Here is a 22822-nt window from a genome sequence, read left to right as displayed (position 1 = left end):
ATATAATATTCAATAATCGCAAAAATGTTCAATATACCCTTTGTGTAACATTGTGTAACATTGTGTAACTGCGTTAAATATTCAATGCGACAGGCGAAATCATCACTAAATTACACTGTAAAATATTTAACTCGGCAAAAAATATATTCAATAAAATCTCGAAAAATATTCAATAGCTTTGGAACAGCGGTCAGTAGCATCCACTCTGCTTTACTTGGCCTTTTCACCAAGCGAAGTGTTATTTCAAACATGGCCAAACAAACTTTTGAAAATGAAGAAAATGACAACCCATCATGGATTGATGTTTTTAACAGAGTTAATCAGTTACTGCAGATGATTAACGAAAAAGTCGACGATGGAAGGATATCCTTTCATGAGGCTTCTTTAATTTTCAACAAGCTTGAGACAGCTTTATCAATGGTTGTGAATCTTACCACATTGGATATCGATTTAACAGAGAACACTAGACTTGTACTACTGCAGCTTTCCCAGTGTTTGACAGAACTACACAACTACTGGGCAAATAGAATAGCCAATATAAGATGAGCGACAGACACTCTGCCCAATTTAAGAATTGAAAATGTCAGCATGTCAAGTGATCCAGGTAGATCATCTCTTTCTATACCAAAGGAAATTCTTGAAGACCTAAGGAATTCTGGGTACTAATGGACTGAAATTTCGAAAATTTTACTATCAGATGGACTGTACACCGTAGGGTATGGGAATATAATTTGCAACACCTTGACAGATTTTCTGACATATCTGATGATGAACTAGACCAGGTAATCATGGGCTATATATCGAGACATGGCAATAACCACAGGTGAATCCTACCTTATTGGCTACATTAGATCTCAAGGTATTCGTGTTCAGAGAGACAGGGTACATTCTTCCCAACGCGCGTTTGAATCCTGTACTGCCCTTCGTTGGCATGCGTAATTACTAGGAGAGTTTATACTGTCCTAGGACCAAATGCTCTCTGGCATATAGACGGTAATCATGCTTTGATTCGATGAAAGTTTGTGGTGCATGGGTGCATAGATGGTTTTTCCAGGCGGATAATTTACCTTCTATGTGCAGACAACAACCAGTCTGACACTGTTGTGCATGCTTTTGCCGCAGCAACTGACGAATTTGGTTATCCATCCCAAGTTAGAGAGGATCACGGAGGGGAAAATGTTCAAGTAGCGAGGTTAATGGAAAGAGAGAGAGGTGAAGGGAGAGGAAGTTTTATTGCTGGGCCATCGACCAGAAATCAAAGAATAGAAAAATTATGGAGGGAGGTATTCTGTTGCTGTTTATATTTATTTTATTGCATATTCTATGCCATGGAGGAAACTGGTGTCTTTGATTTGGACAATAATGTCGATCTATTTCTACTGCATTATGTATATTTACCGCGAATTAATCATTCTCTTCAAGAGTTCGCAGCAGCCTTTAACAATCGCCCCATGAGAACTGAGAACAATTGGAGTCCAGAAGAAATTTGGGCAAATGGAATGATAAATCACTCTGTTAGACAGCTTTTAGAAAGGCATGAAATTGAAAACATTGAACTATATGGCGTTGACTGGAATGGTCCTATTCCGGCCGAAAATCAAAACACTGTGGAGGTGGAACCACTGAACTGCCCATTTCCAATTGAGTACCTTATCAACTTCAAGATCATGTTAATCCGCAACAAGAATCAAATAACTATGGTATAGAACTGTTTACACAAGCGAAAGACTTTCTGAATGAACTGTTCGAATAGCAAAATTGTTAATGTTAGTGTAATTTTTGCAGTTTAAGCTTCGCATTTTCTGGAAACGGCAAACGGCAGAGTCAAAAGTTTTCCTTTATCATTTTTGTTTATTTTCCTTCTTCGAGGGAAGCACTGATTGTGCCTAGGGTTTTCGGAAAACGGGTCCATTTGCTCTTTATTGCATGCCTTTGAGGTGAATATTTTTTCTTTGTCTGGCGTTTGTCGTTACACATATATCGTAAACTTAAACACTCTAATATAATGTGAACATTTTCATCAACAACAGCTCATCAACAGCTAACAAAATTAGGCAAGCAGAATACAAAAATGTTTTCTAGATGCCACAGATGTAGGATTGCCTTATCGGATTATCTATGTCGAAATTTACAAAATTTCTATATTCACTATATCTTGTACTACAAACTAAGAAAAAAGGCATCTATAAAAAAAGGTAACAGAATGTAAACGACTTAAAATGGGATACACTACACTGTAAGCTATTGTGCAACATCCAGTATAGTATCATACTCGTAGGCAGCCGAGCAAACAATGTTGATTGGGTGTTACAAATCAACATTGTTTGCTGGGCTGCTATGGCAGAGCTCAATGCACTTATTTCTTTGGCAACAAGTATCTAAGTGAATTACATACACCCACTTATACAGTTTGTTTGAGTCAAACTGTCTACGACTTTCTATCCATTCAACTTCAAGACTGCATCATGGATGTTGCCAAAAACAGCAATTTAACATAACATTAAAGAAACTACTTTATACTGACAGTAATTAGAACTGGATACTTTAAAGGATAAGTTCAACAATATTCATGGAAGAGAAAACAATTTATCTTTCCTGGTGGTGGAAATTACACCTAACACTGCTGCTTTAAATAGCTCATAACTTTCTTTGCTGAACCTTGATAGAAAAACCAGCTTGAATAGGCAAGTAGATGCAAAAATACTTGCCGCATCTGGTGATACTTCTACGACAATATTTTCTGTTGGTGGGGGAAGAGCGTAAGAACAGCCCGTTGAAAATTTTATGAACTTATCAATATCTAAAAAAGATACCATTATAGTGATTATTGATATAAATATGTATTGTGAGTTGCTAATCTCTACTTGCGCTCTAGGGGGCTGTGTTCACATGAGCCCGGTCACAGAGATTGAAATGAGTAAATAACACGATTCTGGTAGTCCTGTAATCATCCTCACAATAGCCTGTGATTGTTCTGTTTCAAGAAGACTTTTCAATTCTTCAAAACCATTCCACACTTCGTTAAATCTTGTTAACCGGGCTCATGTGAACAACTCCTAATTGTTCCATGCAATCTTCTGTTGTCTATAGGTAATTGAAAATTTTTCATGTAATTATTTACCTTCTTCAGAGCATTCTTCCACAAATCTCTGTAAGATACACTGCCAAACAACTAGCTTCAATCCCAGTTTCTTTCAACTTTAATAATCCATTAAAATTTTCTCGTGTTTTAGTCTTGGCACAGTGAACAGGATGCTGTAAAAACTTGTCTAGATAACGTGTGATAACATCAATTACACCAAGAGTTTTTAGACCACTAACGAACTGCTTCAACATAGGGACATTTTTCACTACAGCGCAATGTGCAATTATTGCTTGGACAACAGAAAGTCTATTTTCATTCTACAAAAGAAAAATATAAAATATAGAATCTATTCATCCCGTTTAATCAGCACAGCATTCATTTATGTTTTGGCATGTAGAATTAGCAGAAAAATAATTAACACTATTAACTTTTAAAACTAAACATAATTGACTAAATCGATCAAAACTTACTGCAACTTGACATTGCAATCCAGAGTTTGCAAGCAGACTTTGAAACTCAAGTGACTGGTTCATTATGTCTAAATCAGACTTTTTGACATCATGATCTGTTGGTAGAAATACCAAATACTCTCTTTATTTCATTCAAATTTATGATTCAAGAGAAAAACCTAACACAACTGCCAGGCACAACCAGAGGGATGCCTCCAAACAGGGTATTTTGCCCCAGGCAAAAAATCAATGTTAGAAATATGTAGTCCTCTTTTCTAAGTTACACTGATAATAAGTTCTGCCCAGGTTGGTAGGTCAGGTAAAGCAATATATTAGGTTTAATATTGTAAAGAATGTAACCCCAAAATGAAGAAAATTACATTTTGCAGCTATTTTGCCCTTGGAATTGCAGTCTTAATGGGAATTTTCCCCCTGGCCCCAAATTTCTTCCTAGTACCCCTGATCACAGCCAAAGAAAGCATGTTAGAATAAGTAACTCCAAAATGTTCTGAAAAATATAGCTCTGCAAAGTTCATAAAAGTAAATATTTGTGCACAAAAATATATTTAAAGGGCATTTTAGAGCATGTTTTTTCATGAACTATTATGCTATATGTTTTATATCAACATTATATTGACTTATTACAATATTTACCTGTTCAACATAAGACTTTATCTCATAATCATGAATGTCATGGATAGATGCATATGCAATGGCTTTATTGATATCTCCAGTAGCAACATAATAATATTGGGAAGGTGCGAGATAGGGAAATCCTGGCCCATTTTGACAAAGACTGTGTGCAATCATGGTGCCTGGCATTTTTGGCATACCACACGTCAATGCAGTGTGGTTGTAGAGTGGAACTGTAGTTTATCAGAGGGGCCTTCAAAGATACGAATGAGGTTGTTGACAAATTCCTTAAAAACATCAGAATAAAACTCACAAAGGACACCACCAGTGTCTACAGCTGGTTGTTGTTTACTGGACAATGAATGGATGTGTAGGATCTAAACTTGGATGCTTATATACTTGAAGATCAGATAGCAAGTCCTCTGGATCAATCTTTATTTTCCTTGTATCTTTGGTGATGCTAACAACTGAAATACACTCTTGTCTGGAACCTTTTCATCATCTATTCCATCACCTTGGACACTTTCACTTGTGGTGACTGTTTCTTACAAAGCAGTCACAAATTATTTCACAAATTTCCTTCTTGGCTATTTCCTGTTCCTTACTCCAAACCAACAAATTTACAAAGATCACTGTATTTGAAAGAGGATCCAGCTACTGAAAATCATGTAACTTTTTAAACAAATTTGTTACACTTACATTTGTCCTAAACTAAACAATTTAATAAATTACAAATAATTAAAAAAGAAAAGACCAATCTTTATTGGCCAAATTTATTATAAACAAACTTGTTGGATACACACACTTCAAAAACAAGTTTGTTGGGTTGTGTAAAAAACTGGTCAAGATGACTATGACTTTCCATAATCTCAATGGATCAATAAAGGAAATTATTAGGTTATACCTCCAAATTCGGTTGTAGTATCTAGCCCTTTAATAAGCTGAACATCATCATCTAAATGATCAGCTATGGAAAGGTCTATATCTTCATGATTTTTTGGTAATACTTCTCTGATTTCTGACTCTGTTTTTTGTGGAAACATCATGCAAAGTTGAACTGTACTGCTACAATTTGATCTGGAAGAACCTGGAGAGCCAAGATCAGATCCATCTTTTTGAATATTGGACGAACCAAATCAGTTGACTGATTCAAACATACATAAAGTTTTCCTTGACCAGCAATCACTTTTACTCGTGAAAAATCCCCGAACTGGCCAGGGCTACACACTGGTGTTGAAACAGTTTTCCTACTAACTTTCACAAGAAGTCAACTTCTGTAACATTTGGAAGTCTAACACTGATAACTTTGCATATTTTTTCTCATTAGTTTAGGGATGAGCCGATTAATCGATAAATAATCGGCAAAGCCGATTAATCGGCCTTTTTTAAAATAATCGGTAATCGGCTGATTATTGCCTGATAATCAGCAAATAATCGGCAATAAGACTTTTTCTGTTTCTGCCAAGAAAATGATAAAATAACTGAATGAAAGTGAATAGATTTTCAATTTTTCACGTTGCGGGCGTCAAAAAAGTGAAAAAACCCACGTCTTTTGTCTCATCTGTGTTAATGGGTTTGAGGAAGTCATTAAAAACAGTTAAGCCACCGACGCATTCCGATGCCTGAGCAACGCATTCCTATGCAATGAGTCATACCATAATGTGTTTTCTGATTGGCTAAAATAAATCATGATGTTTGTTATAAAATGCAGAGGAAATAATTTTCTAGCAGTATTACGAGAAATTTTCGCAGAAGCTAATGGCGCACACGGTAAAAAGTGCAGTTTGGACATATTTTGACATTTTGGAAGATGACAACACGAAAGCTATGTGTAAAGTTTGTCAGGAAAAAGGCTCTCGAGTTATAATCAGCAGAGGAGGAAAAACATGCAAGCAGTTCACCACGAAAAACATGCGCAATCACCTCCGCAAGCATCCGACGGAATTTCTTGCACTTTCATCAGATAAAAAGGAAAAGAATATTGCCAAAGGTAAAAGAACACTACAAGACACAAACTCAAGCACAGTGACAATGAGAAAGAAACTAAAAACGCAGATGTCATTTGAAAAAAGTGTTGAAGCCGAACTTGGGATATGAACAGTCGTCAAGCCCAGCATATTACCAAACTAATCGGTGAAATGATAGTTCTCAACAACCAACAACTATTCCTAATTGCCGAAGATCTGGGTTTTATGCATCTGATGAAACATGTAGCCCCACGTTATCATTTAGCGAGTCAACACCACTTTAGTGATGCTGTAATTCCCAATTTAGTGAAACGAGCCGAAGCAGCTGTTGCCAAAATGTTGGAAAAGGCAAAACATTTCTCCTTTACTTCAGACATTTGGACATGTTCCCACAACAACGATGCGTTCATTAGCCTGACAGCCCACTGGATTGATGAAAATGAAACAAAGTTCCCGCGGCAGTCAATCGTACTACAATCAAGTTTCTTCCCCGGAAGCCACACTGGGCCGCGAATCACTGAAAAGTTTACAAGCATGTTGTCAAAGTGGACTATCGACAGTTCAAGATGTTACATCGTTGTTACTGACAATGCGAGCAACATGACAAATGCCGTACAGTTGGCCGGTTTGACGGGCAGCCCATGCTTCATTCACACACTGCAGTTAGCGATCAGCGATGCTATCTTTTCCCAAAGAAGTGTCAGCAACATGATTGCCAAGGCGAAACGAATGGTCACACACTTTCGTCACTCGACGCTTGGAAGTAGCAGGCTAGCAGAACTCCAAAGTGATCGGGGTCATCCAAAGAAAAAGTTGATTCAGGATGTGGCGACAAGGAGAGTTAAATTATAAGTTATTGCCGTGTGCGTTACAACCATAGGCGGCCCAAAATTGGCGGCGAAAACTTTTTTGACTATTTGTCAATGTAATGTATAATATATAATTACATAATGTAGGAAGCTCTTTTTTACTTTACGAAACTTACCACTTAGACTATGACAAAATACATCAATTATATTGACCGAAACTAATAAAAATATATAGTAAACTAATCTCTGATAATTTTCCTCACTTCTTACATGCGAATTACGATTTAAAACTACTTTTAACATGACAAAATACAGCAATATTTTTAGTTTTTGATCAAAAATATTTCGTACGATGCGGGATGACAGTGGTCTCTGTATTCATCATTGTTTTGAAATATTTTACATGATCCTATTGGTTGAAAATAGAAACAAACTGTAAAGTATTTGAACGAACTTTTTTCAACCAATAGGATCATGTAAAATATTTCAAAGCAACGACGAATACAGAGACGACTGTCATCCCGCATCGTACAAAATATTTTTGATCAAAAACTATAAAAATATTGCCGTATTTTGTCATGTTAAAAGTAGTTTTAAATCGTAATTCGCATGTAAGAAGCGAGGAAAATTATCAGAGATTAGTTTACTATATATTTTTATTAGTTTCGGTCAATATAATTGATGTATTTTTTCATAGTCTAAGTGGTAAGTTTCGTAACGTAAAAAGAGCTTCCTACCTTATGTAATTATATATTATACATTACATTGACAAATTGCCGAAAAATTTTTCGGCCGCTAATTTTGGGCCGCCTATGTTACAACCTTGAAACTTGACAAATGTTTCGCATGTTTTAAAACGATAGTGTTTGTTTTATTTATTAACCACCAATATCAATATGGATGTTTTTGTTTCGTTTTGCAGATGGAATCCACTTACTACATGTTGGACAGGCTGTTGGAGAATAAGAGGGCTGTCACACTCTACTCTGCTGAAACACCAACCACAACTCTTTCGCCCAACGAGTGGTCATTGATGGAGAAGGTCCTTCGCTTGCTTCAACCGCTCGAGGAATACACTAAACTGATGAGCAACAACAATTCGTGCATATCCGAAGTGATTCCCGCCATTACAGTGTTGAAGAAATTGAGAAAGTGTTGAGAAAGAGTGTTGAGAAAGAGTCAGTAAGCCGCAGTGATGGGCCGCATCCAGCACTGTGGTCGTGTTTTGATGAGATAGTTGCATCTGACGAGTGTGTTACAAGTCTTGAAGAAGAGATCAACGCATTTCTCAGTCTTCCATTGCAACCGTTACAAGCGTGTCCCTATACCTGGTGGGTCTCCAACAAGAAAGCCTATCCAAGTCCACCAAGTTCAAGTGTTTATTCCGAGCATGTATTCAGTGAGGCCGGGAACATTTCAACTGAAAACCGCAGTAGACTAGCTCCACATAAAGCTGACAATATCCTCTTTTTACATCATAATCTACCAAAACTCAACTTTGAATATTGACATGCGAGAATGAAGCCGATTTTCATTGTAAATCGTGTATATTGTAAACATTAAAACCGCATTTACAACTTAATGGTTATTCATCTTGTACTTTTCCTTTTAATTTTAATTAATCGGCAGCTACCGATTAATCGGTCGATTAGTTCCAATAATCGGCTCATAAATAATCGGCCTCAGTAATCGGCAATTTTCTTTATCGGCTCATCCCTACATTAGTTGTTCATTGTCATGACATCCACAGTCCCGCTAAACAGAACATCATCTTGCATATAGAGTAGTCTGGGACAATACCACCAGATTCCTGTGATTCTTCCTCAGCTAACTGAGAAATGATTTAAACATATAAGTTTAAATGTCTTCTTTTCAGGAGTTTTTTTCTTTTGCTCTTTTGCATATGAATGGCTTACTCTACGGCGCTTTGGAATCTGAGATGATATATTGGAGGATACAGAAATAGTGTTTGCTTGAAGCAAGTCACGAGCCCTGCGCACCACCCCAGTCACATTTTGTGTGTCTAAAGTAAAATATTTAATTAAGGAAAAGGTAATTCCTGCACAAGGTCTAGCCATTTAGCCTTCAAGGTAGGCAAGAATAATATTTAGAGGACACCTCAAAATATTCATGCATATATACCTAAGTTAGGGGTTAAGCTGAATATACTGTGACATATCTTGGTTGGTATATTTAATATTTATACTCGTTTATAAACTATGAAACAATGGTCGTTGCTGTATTTATGTAGCAGTTTATAACAAAATGTTGTAGGTTTGATTTCTGTCAACTCATTCATACAAGCATTAATAAAATAGGCTGTTTGACTTTAAACGTTACTATAGTTTGTGTTGTTTAATACTCTTAAAACATAGCGATATTATATTATAAACAATACTGATATGGTACATACCTAGACGACTTTGACTCGTTACTCAACTATCTTATGTATTTGCCACAGGAAGATTGCTAGTCGATTGCAGTCCACCACTCACAGCCATACGATTTCTTTTGGTGATAACCTCCTCTACAATTCTGCGTATTTCAGACTTTCTGTCCGTAGATTATAAATGTAAATTTATACTGCTCGTAAAAGAAACGTGAAAAAAACGGCAGAGCACATGCAGCCTCGCTCGCCTCGTTTCCAGGCGACAATGACCGTATCGACTATGACTATGCTATGGTCAGTGAACTGCTATGGTAAATTGGGAACTATGGTCCATTAATTCTTTCGCTGTAGACCGCTGTTCCAAAGCTATTGAATATTTTCCGAGATTTTAATGAATATATTTTTTGCTGAGTTAAATATTTTGCAGCGTAATTTAGTGAAGATTTCGCCTGTCGCATTGAATATTTAATGCAGTTACACAAAGGGGTATATTGAACATTTTTGCGATTATTGAATATTATATGAGTTTATTGAATATTGTAACAGTGTATTGCATATAAATTGCCTGTATTGAATTTTGCTACATTTCGGCAACCATATAGTACTATATTTTGTGATTGTCGGAAGTCCGCGAAGACAGCAGCAACAAAGTGAGAACGGCAGAGCTTTGCTGTCATTGGTCAAAAATGACCTTTTTTAAATTGACTATTGAGTCAAATTTAATCATAAAACAAAAAAACTATATTTGATTTAAAAATACAAATATATATGATTTCTAACTCCATTTTTTAAAAAGAAGCCAAAATAAGCCAGAAAATAAATATAAGCCAAACAAAGTTTAAGCCAAGCGCAAGAAAAATAAGCCAAAATCGAAAAATTTGGCTTAGAGCCAAGTTGGCAACCCTGGTTTTATTAATTAATCTTGTTTCAAACACTTCACCGACTGAGGATTATAAGGAAGGATTGGGTGTTCAAAAGATCATCACTGAGGCATGTGCAAGTTGACAATTCATTGCAACTGCCTCCCTCAATTACGCTAGCCAGCTCATTAATCAACATACCTACCCATCGATTTGGATTACATAATCCCTGGCAGCCAGAAGACGCCTGAAAAGATAATGTGATTGGTTCATCATCATCATCCAGGGTTGATAATTCAAATTGCTTTGAGAAACTAAATGCACGTACAGCGTTGTTTGTACACAATTAAGATCAGACAGGGGTTTTATTATTTAATCTTGTTTCAAACACTTCACTGACTGAGGATAATAAGGGGGAGTTAGGCGTTGAAAAGATCACTGAGGCATGTGCAAGTTGACAATTCATTGCAACTAATTTTTAAAATTAAACAAGACCTATCTGAAAGTTGAAGTTTGATTGTAATTCTAACAAATTACGTTAACATGAGAAGGGTTAACATGAGATGCGCACGCACTGCCGCGGATCACCTTTAATGACATTTTGTGTTCACTTGGAACAACATATGGGAGAGGCTGATAAAATATAAGGCTACTCTGGGCATGTTAACCCTTCTGTACTAATGTAATTTCTTAGAATTACAATCAAACTTAACTTTCAGATAGGTCTGTTTAATTTTAAAAATTAGTTGCAATGAATTGTCAACTTGCACATGCCTCAGTGATGATCTTTTCAACGCCTAACTCCCCCTTATTATCCTCAGTCAGTGAAGTGTTTGAAACAAGATTAAATAATAAACCCCTGTCTGATCTTAATTGTGTACAAACAACGCTGTACGTGCATTTAGTTTCTCAAAGCAATTTGAATTATCAACCCTGGATGATGATGATGAACCAATCACATTATCTTTTCAGGCGTCTTCTGGCTGCCAGGGATTATGTAATCCAAATCGATGGGTAGGTATGTTGATTAATGAGCTGGCTAGCGTAATTGAGGGAGGCAGTTGCAATGAATTGTCAACTTGCACATGCCTCAGTGATGATCTTTTGAACACCCAATCCTTCCTTATAATCCTCAGTCGGTGAAGTGTTTGAAACAAGATTAATTAATAAAACCAGGGTTGCCAACTTGGCTCTAAGCCAAATTTTTCGATTTTGGCTTATTTTTCTTGCGCTTGGCTTAAACTTTGTTTGGCTTATATTTATTTTCTGGCTTATTTTGGCTTCTTTTTAAAAAATGGAGTTAGAAATCATATATATTTGTATTTTTAAATCAAATATAGTTTTTTTGTTTATGATTAAATTGACTCAATAGTCAATTTAAAAAAGGTCATTTTGACCAATGACAGCAAAGCTCTGCCGTTCTCACTTTGTTGCTGCTGTCTTCGCGGACTTCCGACAATCACAAAATATAGTACTATATGGTTGCCGAAATGTAGCAAAATTCAATACAGGCAATTTATGCAATACACTGTTACAATATTCAATAAACTCATATAATATTCAATAATCGCAAAAATGTTCAATATACCCCTTTGTGTAACTGCATTAAATATTCAATGCGACAGGCGAAATCTTCACTAAATTACGCTGCAAAATATTTAACTCAGCAAAAAATATATTCATTAAAATCTCGGAAAATATTCAATAGCTTTGGAACAGCGGTCTACAGCGAAAGAATTAATGGACCATAGTTCCCAATTTACCATAGCAGTTCACTGACCATAGCATAGTCATAGTCGATATACGGTCATTGTCGCCTGGAAACGAGGCGAGCGAGGCTGCATGTGCTCTGCCGTTTTTTTCACGTTTCTTTTACGAGCAGTATAAATTTACATTTATAATCTACGGACAGAAAGTCTGAAATACGCAGAATTGTAGAGGAGGTTATCACCAAAAGAAATCGTATGGCTGTGAGTGGTGGACTGCAATCGACTAGCAATCTTCCTGTGGCAAATACATAAGATAGTTGAGTAACGAGTCAAAGTCGTCTAGGTATGTACCATATCAGTATTGTTTATAATATAATATCGCTATGTTTTAAGAGTATTAAACAACACAAACTATAGTAACGTTTAAAGTCAAACAGCCTATTTTATTAATGCTTGTATGAATGAGTTGACAGAAATCAAACCTACAACATTTTGTTATAAACTGCTACATAAATACAGCAACGACCATTGTTTCATAGTTTATAAACGAGTATAAATATTAAATATACCAACCAAGATATGTCACAGTATATTCAGCTTAACCCCTAACTTAGGTATATATGCATGAATATATTTTGAGGTGTTATCATTCCTCTAAATATTATTCTTGCCTACCTTGAAGGCTAAATGGCTAGACCTTGTGCAGGAATTACCTTTTTCCTTAATTAAATATTTTACTTTAGACACACAAAATGTGACTGGGGTGGTGCGCAGGGCTCGTGACTTGCTTCAAGCAAACACTATTTCTGTATCCTCCAATATATCATCTCAGATTCCAAAGCGCCGTAGAGTAAGCCATTCATATGCAAAAGAGCAAAAGAAAAAAACTCCTGAAAAGAAGACATTTAAACTTATATGTTTAAATCATGTTTCTCAGTTAGCTGAGGAAGAATCACAGGAATCTGGTGGTATTGTCCCAGACTACTCTATATGCAAAGATGATGTTCTGTTTAGCGGGACTGTGGATGTCATGACAATGAACAACTAATGTAGGGATGAGCCGATAAAGAAAATTGCCGATTACTGAGGCCGATTATTTATGAGCCGATTATTGGAACTAATCGACCGATTAATCGGTAGCTGCCGATTAATTAAAAATTAAAAGGAAAAGTACAAGATGAATAACCATTAAGTTGTAAATGCGGTTTTAATGTTTACAATATACACGATTTACAATGAAAATCGGCTTCATTCTCGCATGTCAATATTCAAAGTTGAGTTTTGGTAGATTATGATGTAAAAAGAGGATATTGTCAGCTTTATGTGGAGCTAGTCTACTGCGGTTTTCAGTTGAAATGTTCCCGGCCTCACTGAATACATGCTCGGAATAAACACTTGAACTTGGTGGACTTGGATAGGCTTTCTTGTTGGAGACCCACCAGGTATAGGGACACGCTTGTAACGGTTGCAATGGAAGACTGAGAAATGCGTTGATCTCTTCTTCAAGACTTGTAACACACTCGTCAGATGCAACTATCTCATCAAAACACGACCACAGTGCTGGATGCGGCCCATCACTGCGGCTTACTGACTCTTTCTCAACACTCTTTCTCAACACTTTCTCAAATTTCTTCAACACTGTAATGGCGGGAATCACTTCGGATATGCACGAATTGTTGTTGCTCATCAGTTTAGTGTATTCCTCGAGCGGTTGAAGCAAGCGAAGGACCTTCTCCATCAATGACCACTCGTTGGGCGAAAGAGTTGTGGTTGGTGTTTCAGCAGAGTAGAGTGTGACAGCCCTCTTATTCTCCAACAGCCTGTCCAACATGTAGTAAGTGGAATTCCATCTGCAAAACGAAACAAAAACATCCATATTGATATTGGTGGTTAATAAATAAAACAAACACTATCGTTTTAAAACATGCGAAACATTTGTCAAGTTTCAAGGTTGTAACATAGGCGGCCCAAAATTAGCGGCCGAAAAATTTTTCGGCAATTTGTCAATGTAATGTATAATATATAATTACATAAGGTAGGAAGCTCTTTTTTACGTTACGAAACTTACCACTTAGACTATGAAAAAATACATCAATTATATTGACCGAAACTAATAAAAATATATAGTAAACTAATCTCTGATAATTTTCCTCGCTTCTTACATGCGAATTACGATTTAAAACTACTTTTAACATGACAAAATACGGCAATATTTTTATAGTTTTTGATCAAAAATATTTTGTACGATGCGGGATGACAGTCGTCTCTGTATTCGTCGTTGCTTTGAAATATTTTACATGATCCTATTGGTTGAAAAAAGTTCGTTCAAATACTTTACAGTTTGTTTCTATTTTCAACCAATAGGATCATGTAAAATATTTCAAAACAATGATGAATACAGAGACCACTGTCATCCCGCATCGTACGAAATATTTTTGATCAAAAACTATAAAAATATTGCTGTATTTTGTCATGTTAAAAGTAGTTTTAAATCGTAATTCGCATGTAAGAAGTGAGGAAAATTATCAGAGATTAGTTTACTATATATTTTTATTAGTTTCGGTCAATATAATTGATGTATTTTGTCATAGTCTAAGTGGTAAGTTTCGTAAAGTAAAAAAGAGCTTCCTACATGTAATTATATATTATACATTACATTGACAAATAGTCAAAAAAGTTTTCGCCGCCAATTTTGGGCCGCCTATGGTTGTAACGCACACGGCAATAACTTATAATTTAACTCTCCTTGTCGCCACATCCTGAATCAACTTTTTCTTTGGATGACCCCGATCACTTTGGAGTTCTGCTAGCCTGCTACTTCCAAGCGTCGAGTGACGAAAGTGTGTGACCATTCGTTTCGCCTTGGCAATCATGTTGCTGACACTTCTTTGGGAAAAGATAGCATCGCTGATCGCTAACTGCAGTGTGTGAATGAAGCATGGGCTGCCCGTCAAACCGGCCAACTGTACGGCATTTGTCATGTTGCTCGCATTGTCAGTAACAACGATGTAACATCTTGAACTGTCGATAGTCCACTTTGACAACATGCTTGTAAACTTTTCAGTGATTCGCGGCCCAGTGTGGCTTCCGGGGAAGAAACTTGATTGTAGTACGATTGACTGCCGCGGGAACTTTGTTTCATTTTCATCAATCCAGTGGGCTGTCAGGCTAATGAACGCATCGTTGTTGTGGGAACATGTCCAAATGTCTGAAGTAAAGGAGAAATGTTTTGCCTTTTCCAACATTTTGGCAACAGCTGCTTCGGCTCGTTTCACTAAATTGGGAATTACAGCATCACTAAAGTGGTGTTGACTCGCTAAATGATAACGTGGGGCTACATGTTTCATCAGATGCATAAAACCCAGATCTTCGGCAATTAGGAATAGTTGTTGGTTGTTGAGAACTATCATTTCACCGATTAGTTTGGTAATATGCTGGGCTTGACGACTGTTCATATCCCAAGTTCGACCGGCTTCAACACTTTTTTCAAATGACATCTGCGTTTTTAGTTTCTTTCTCATTGTCACTGTGCTTGAGTTTGTGTCTTGTAGTGTTCTTTTACCTTTGGCAATATTCTTTTCCTTTTATCTGATGAAAGTGCAAGAAATTCCGTCGGATGCTTGCGGAGGTGATTGCGCATGTTTTCGTGGTGAACTGCTTGCATGTTTTTCCTCCTCTGCTGATTATAACTCGAGAGCCTTTTTCCTGACAAACTTTACACATAGCTTTCGTGTTGTCATCTTCCAAAATGTCAAAATATGTCCAAACTGCACTTTTTACCGTGTGCGCCATTAGCTTCTGCGAAAATTTCTCGTAATACTGCTAGAAAATTATTTCCTCTGCATTTTATAACAAACATCATGATTTATTTTAGCCAATCAGAAAACACATTATGGTATGACTCATTGCATAGGAATGCGTTGCTCAGGCATCGGAATGCGTCGGTGGCTTAACTGTTTTTAATGACTTCCTCAAACCCATTAACACAGATGAGACAAAAGACGTGGGTTTTTTCACTTTTTTGACGCCCGCAACGTGAAAAATTGAAAATCTATTCACTTTCATTCAGTTATTTTATCATTTTCTTGGCAGAAACAGAAAAAGTCTTATTGCCGATTATTTGCTGATTATCAGGCAATAATCAGCCGATTACCGATTATTTTAAAAAAGGCCGATTAATCGGCTTTGCCGATTATTTATCGATTAATCGGCTCATCCCTAAACTAATGAGAAAAATATGCAAAGTTATCAGTGTTAGACTTCCAAATGTTACAGAAGTTGACTTTTGTGAAAGTTAGTAGGAAAACTGTTTCAACACCAGTGTGTAGCCCTGGCCAGTTCTGGGATTTTTCACGAGTAAAAGTGATTGCTGGTCAAGGAAAACTTTACGTACGTTTGAATCAGTCAACTGATTTGGTCGTCCAATATTCAAAAAGATGGATCTGATCTTGGCTCTCCAGGTTCTTCCACATCAAATTGTAGCAGTACAGTTCAACTTTGCATGATGTTTCCACAAAAAACAGAGTCAGAAATCAGAGACGTATTATCAAAAAATCATGAAGATATAGACCTTTCCATAGCTGATCTTTTAGATGATGATGTTCAGCTTATTAAAGGGCTAGATACTACAACTGAAATTGGAGGTATAACCTAATAATTTCTTTTATTGATCCATTGAGATTATGGAAAGTATCATAGTCATCTTGTTGACCAGTTTTTTACACAACCCAACAAACTTGTTTTTGAAGTGTGTGTATCCAACAAGTTTGTTTATAATAAATTTGGCCAATTAAGATTGGTCTTTTCTTTTTTTTAATTATTTGTGATTTATTAAAATTGTTTAGTTCAGGACAAATGTAAGTGTAACAAATTTGTTTAAAAAAGTTACATGATTTTCAGTAGCTGGATCCTCTTTCAAATACAGTGACCTTTGTAAATTTGTTGGTTTGGAGTAAAGAACAGGAAATAGGCAAGAAGGAAATTTGTGAAATAATTTGTGACTGCTTTGTAGAAACAGTCACCACAAGTGAAAGTGTCCAAGGTGATGGAATAGATGATGAAAAGGTTCCAACCAAGAGTGTATTTGAGTTGTTAAGTGTCAAGATCAGCAACGATACAAGAAAAATAAAGATTGATCCAGAGGACTTGCTATCTGATGCACTTCAAGTATATAAGCATCCAAGTTTTGATCCTACACATCCATTCATTGTCCAGTACAAACAACAACCAGCTGTAGACACTGGTGGTGTCCTTCGTGAGTTTTATTCTGATGTTTTTAAGGAATTTGTCAACAACCCATCAGTTCGTATCTTTGAAGGCCCCTCTGATAAGCTACAGTTCCACTACAACCACACTGCATTGACGTGTGGTATGCCAAAAATGCTAGGCACCATGATTGCACACAGTCTTTGTCAAAATGGGCCAGGATTTCCCTATCTCACACCTTCCCAATATTATTATGTTGCTACTGGAGATATCAATAAAGCCATTGCATATGCATCTATCCATGACATTCATGATTATGAGATAAAGTCTTATGTTGAACAGGTAAATATTGTAATAAAGTCAATATAATGTTGATATAAAACATATAGCATAATAGTAAATAGTTCATGAAAAAACATGCTCTAATTTAGTTTGCTTTAAGCCAGCCCTTTAAATATATTTTTGTGCACAAATATTTACTTTTATGAACTTTGCAGAGCTATATTTTTTCAGAACATTTTGCAGTTACTTATTCTAACATGCTTTCTTTGGCTGTGATCAGGGGTATTAGGAAGAAATTTGGGGCCAGGGAAAATTCCCATTAGGACTGCAATTCCAAGGGCAAAATAGCTGCAAAATGTAATTTTCTTCATTTTGGGGTTACATTCTTTACAATATTAAACCTAATATATTGCTTTACCTGACCTGTACCAACCTGGGCAGAACTTTTTGTCAGTGTAACTCAGAAAAGAGGACTACATATTTCTAACATTGATTTTTTGCCTGGGGCAAAATACCCTGTTTGGAAGCATCCCTCTGGTTGTGCCTAGCAGTTGTGTTAGGTTTTTCTCTTGAATCATAAATTTGAATGAAATAAAGAGAGTATTTGGTATTTCTACCAACAGATCATGATGTCAAAAAAGTCTGATTTAGACATAATGAACCAGTCACTTGAGTTTCAAAGTCTGCTTGCAAACTCTGGATTGCAATGTCAAGTCACAGTAAGTTTTGATCGATTTAGTTCAACTGCAACAGAATTTACTTTGGTTATTTTAAATGCTATAGTGAATCAATTATGTTTAGTTTTAAAAGTTAATAGTGTTAATTGTTTTTCTATTAATTCTACATGCCAAAACATAAATGAATTGCTGTGCTGATTAAACGGGATGAATAGATTCTATATTTTATATTTTTCTTTTGTAGAATGAAAATAGACTTTCTGTTGTCCAAGCAATAATTGCACATTGCGCTGTAGTGAAAAATGTGCCTATGTTGGAGCAGTTCGTTAGTGGTCTAAAAACTCTTGGTGTAATTGATGTTATCAGACGTTATCCAGACAAGTTTTTACAGCATTTTGTTCACTGTGCAAAGACTAAAACGCGAGAATATTTAAAGGGATTATTAAAGTTGAAAGAAACTGGTATTGAAGCTAGTGGTTTGGCAGTGTTTAACATGTTACAGAGATTTGTGGAAGAATGCTCTGAAGAAGGTAAATAATTACATTAAAAATTTTCAATTACCTATAGACAACAGAAGATTGCATGGAACAATTAGGAGTTGTTCACATGAGCCCGGTTAACGAGATTTAACGAAGCGTGGAATGGTTTTGAAGAATTGAAAAGTCTTGTTGAAACAGAACAATCACAGGCTATTGTGAGTATGATTACAGGACTACCAAAATCGTGTTATTTACTCATTTCAATCTCTGTGACCGGGCTCATGTGAACAGCCCCCTAGAGCGCAAGTAGAGATTAGCAACTCACGATGCATATTTATACCAATAATCACTATAATGGTATCTTTTTTAGATATTGATAAGTTCATAAAATTTTCAACGGGCTGTTCTTACGTTCTTCCCCCACCAACGGAAAATATTGTCGTAGAAGTATCACCTGTCGGAAATATTGTGTGTATGTGTGTATATGTTAGTAAATGTGCGTGGTTGTCACTGTCAGTGTGTTTATGTGAATAATAAATATATTTACTACATAATGCATGGAAAAACAGGATGAATGTAAAATAGCGAAAAATAACAGGAAACGATCCTAAATGTATTAACTAGTTGTTTTTGCCAAAATGTATCGAAACGCGGGCACAATGTCCAAGGTAATTTGTTTGTGCCAAGTTAGTGGTTTGAGTTAAACGAAGTACGTCAGAACGGTTTCCGAACCGGGACTATAAGTAAATGTGTAGAACTGTATTATATGGAGATTGTTCGAGATTGGTTCAGATTGTTTTGAGATTGTTGTAAGAGAATTGTTATGTAAAATTGTTGTAAATTAAAGATAAAAGAAAAACCAGCGTGTGCAGGTCAATTTCCTGAACGAAGCCAGTGAATTCTGCGACATCACCAGATGCGGCAAGTATTTTTGCGTCTACTTGCCTATTCAAGCTGGTTTTTCCATCAAGGTTCAGCCAAGAAAGTTATGAGCTATTTAAAGCAGCAGTGTTAGGTGTAATTTCCACCACCAGGAAAGATAAATCGTTTTCTCTTCCATGAATATTGTTGAACTTATCCTTTAAAGTATCCAGTTCTAATTACTGTAAGTAAAAAGTAGTTTCTTTAATGTTGTTATGTTAAATTGCTGTTTTTGGCAACATCTATGATGCAGTCTTGAAGTTGAATGGATAGAAAGTCGTCGACTGTTGTTGCAGAATAGCTGACAGTGTAGTGTATCCTATTTTAAGTCGTTTACATTCTGTTACCTTTTTTTATAGATGCCTTTTTTCTTAGTTTGTTGTACGAGATATAGTGAATATAGAAATTTTGTAAATTTCAACATAGATAATCCGATAAGGCAATCCTACATCTGTGGCATCTGGAAAACATTTTTGTATTCTGCTTGCCTAATTTTGTTAGCTGTTGATGAGCTGTTGATGACTAAATGTTCACATTATATTAGAATGTTTAAGTTTACGATATACGTGTAACGACAAAGGCATGCAATAAAGAGCAAATGGACCCGTTTTCCGAAAACCCTAGGCACAGGCCCTGCCGTTTGCCGTTTCCGGAAAACGCGAAGCTTAAACTGCAAAAATTACACTAACATTAACAATTTTGCTATTCGAACAGTTCATTCAGAAAGTCTTTCGCTTGTGTAAACAGTTCTATACCATAGTTATTTGATTCTTGTTGCGGATTAACATGATCTTGAAGTTGATGAAGGTACTCAATTGGAAATGGGCAGTTCGGTGGTTCCACCTCCACAATGTTTTGATTTTCGGCAGGAATAGGACCATTCCAGTCAACGCCATATAGTTCAATGTTTTCAATTTCATGCCTTTCTAAATGCTGTCTAACGGCGTGATTTATCATTCCATTTGCCCAAATTTTTTCTGGACTCCAATTGTTCTCAGTTCTCATGGGGCGATTGTTAAAGGCTGCTGCGAACTCTTGAAGAGAATGATTAATTCGCGGTAAATATACATAATGCAGTAGAAATAGATCGACATTATTGTCCAAATCAAGGACACCAGTTTCCTCCATGGCATAGAATATGCAATAAAATAAATATAAACAGCAACGGAATACCTCCCTCCATAATCTTTCTATTCTTTGATTTCTTGTCGATGGCCCAGCAATAAAACTTCCTCTCCCTTCACCTCTCTCTCTTTCCATTAACCTTGCTACTTGAACATTTTCCCCTCCGTGATCCCCTCTAACTCGGGATGGATAACCAAATTCGTCAGTTGCTGCGGCAAAAACATGCACAACAGTGTCGGACCGGTTGTTGTCTGCACATAGAAGGTAAATTATCCGCCTGGAAAAACCATCTATGCACCCATGCACCACAAACTTCCATCGAATCAAAGCATGATTACCGTCTATATGCCAGAGAGCATTTGGTCCTGGAACTGTATAAACTCTCCTAGTAATTACGCATGCCCAACGAAGGGCAGTATTTTCAGGATCAACACGCGTTAGGGAAGAACGTACCCTGTCTCTCTGAACACGAATACCTTGAGATCTAATGTAGCCAATAAGGTAGGATTCACCTGTGGTATTGCCATGTCTCGTTATGTAGCCCATGATTAGCTGGTCTAGTTCATCATCAGATATGTCAGAAAATCTGTCAAGGTGTTGCAAATTATATTCCCGTACCCTACGGTGTACAGTCCATCTCGATACTTGTAAAATTTTCGAAATTTCAGTCCATGAGTACCCAGAGTTCCTTAGGTCTTCAAGAATTTCCTTTGGTATAGATAGAGATGGTCTACCTGGATCACTTGACATGCTGACATTTTCAATTCTTAAATTGGGCAGAGTGACTATCGCTCGTCTTATATTGGCTATTCTAGTTGCCCAGTAGTTGTGTAGTTCTGTCAAACACTGGGAAAGCTGCAGTAGTACAAGTCTAGTGTTGTCTGTTAAATCGATATCCAATGTGGTAAGATTTACAACCATTGATAAAGCTGTCTCAAGCTTGTTGAAAATTAAAGAAGCCTCATGAAAGGATATCCTTCCATCGTCGACTTTTTCGTTAATCATCTGCAGTAACTGATCAACTCCGTTAAAAACATCGATCCATGAGGGGTTGTCATTTTCTTCATTTTCAAAAGTTTGTTCGGCCATGTTTGAAATAACACTTCGCTTGGTGAAAAGGCCAAGTAAAGCAGAGGGGATGCTACTGACCGCTGTTCCAAAGCTATTGAATATTTTTCGAGATTTTATTGAATATATTTTTTGCCGAGTTAAATATTTTACAGTGTAATTTAGTGAAGATTTCGCCTGTCGCATTGAATATTTAACGCAGTTACACAATGTTACACAAAGGGGTATATTGAACATTTTTGTGATTATTGAATATTATATGAGTTTATTGAATATTTTAACAGTGAATTGCATATAAATTGCCTGTATTGAATTTTGCTACAATTCGGCAACCATAAAAGTCTTCATTCGAAGCTATGGTTCAATCTCCAAAAAGCCAATTATTTTTGTGAGACAATAAGCTTTTTTCCACCGTTGTCTTTTTGAAACTCTTACACATTTCCCAGCGAATTTTTCTTTTCGTATCAAAATAGTGTACATTGTTTCCAGTAAAGTGAAATGCAACGCAAACATCATAGCGCAAAAAAGAAAAAAAATAATGGAAACAGAAAAGAAAATTCCAGAAACAACATGTCAAGTAAATATAGACTGTGTTAATAATTACGATAAACTACCGAAACAATATACTTTTCGTGATATAACTATGTCCAGACTTGTTTTAAATAACTGATAATCAAGAAGAGCAATTTTGAAGGCTAATTGTCAATATCATTCTCTAATTAAAATCCAAAGGTTTTAATCAAAACTACGGCGCAATTTACAAAACCCCATTGTCTAGGTTAATCAAGAAGCTGCTTTCCAATGCAGTATTTTTTAAAATCTTAAACATTTCCCAGCAAATCTTTCTTTTCCTATCAAAAAAGTACGCATTGTGTACAGTGATATACAATAAAACACACATATCACGGCGCAAATATGCAAAAAAGTATTTGAGGCCGAACACAAAATTCCAGAATACCTTTGTATTCCTATTAATTATGATAAATTACCACGACAATGCTTTTCCTTATATAATTGTATCCACGCTTGTTGTAATTCTACAACAATAACATGGCTAGTTCATATATGAACCTAGCCTATTGGCTAATTTTTCAAAATATAGCAATCACTACAAGGGAAAGTCTTCATTCGAAGCTATGGTTCAATCTCCAAAAACCAATTATT

The 22822-nt window shown here is 36.2% G+C and overlaps 2 protein-coding genes and 1 pseudogene across 2 annotated transcripts; 2 read left to right on the top strand and 1 right to left on the bottom strand.

The window, feature by feature from the left end:
- Nucleotides 1-249: 249 nt before the first annotated feature.
- Nucleotides 250-12949, top strand: LOC114537728 (annotated as a pseudogene).
- A 3413-nt stretch (nt 12950-16362) lies between these two features.
- LOC114537727 (G2/M phase-specific E3 ubiquitin-protein ligase-like) lies at nt 16363-19442 on the top strand. Its single transcript, XM_028558821.1, has 6 exons — nt 16363-16544; nt 16913-17448; nt 18012-18107; nt 18310-18595; nt 18915-19012; nt 19392-19442. Exons 1-6 carry the CDS (start codon nt 16403-16405, stop codon nt 19440-19442), a joined length of 1209 nt encoding a protein of 402 aa, XP_028414622.1. The 5' UTR covers nt 16363-16402.
- A 725-nt stretch (nt 19443-20167) lies between these two features.
- LOC114537721 lies at nt 20168-21679 on the bottom strand. The gene has a single exon (XM_028558817.1). It carries the CDS (start codon nt 21677-21679, stop codon nt 20168-20170), a length of 1512 nt encoding a protein of 503 aa, XP_028414618.1.
- Nucleotides 21680-22822: the final 1143 nt, after the last annotated feature.

Source organism: Dendronephthya gigantea, unplaced genomic scaffold, assembly GCF_004324835.1.
Source record: "Dendronephthya gigantea isolate DGI-Jeju-01 unplaced genomic scaffold, DenGig_1.0 000163F, whole genome shotgun sequence".
NCBI lineage: Eukaryota > Metazoa > Cnidaria > Anthozoa > Malacalcyonacea > Nephtheidae > Dendronephthya > Dendronephthya gigantea.
This window is presented reverse-complemented; position numbering and strand designations above follow the sequence as displayed.

Coding starts and splice junctions, on each gene's coding strand:
- LOC114537727 (XM_028558821.1), top strand. CDS start 16,403: ATGATGTTTCCACAAAAAACAGAGTCAGAAATCAGAGACGTATTATCA. Junction 16,545..16,912: donor TACTACAACTGAAATTGGAG/GTATAACCTAAT, acceptor ACTGCTTTGTAG/AAACAGTCACCACAAGTGAA. Junction 18,108..18,309: donor GATTGCAATGTCAAGTCACA/GTAAGTTTTGAT, acceptor TTTCTTTTGTAG/AATGAAAATAGACTTTCTGT.
- LOC114537721 (XM_028558817.1), bottom strand. CDS start 21,679: ATGGCCGAACAAACTTTTGAAAATGAAGAAAATGACAACCCCTCATGG.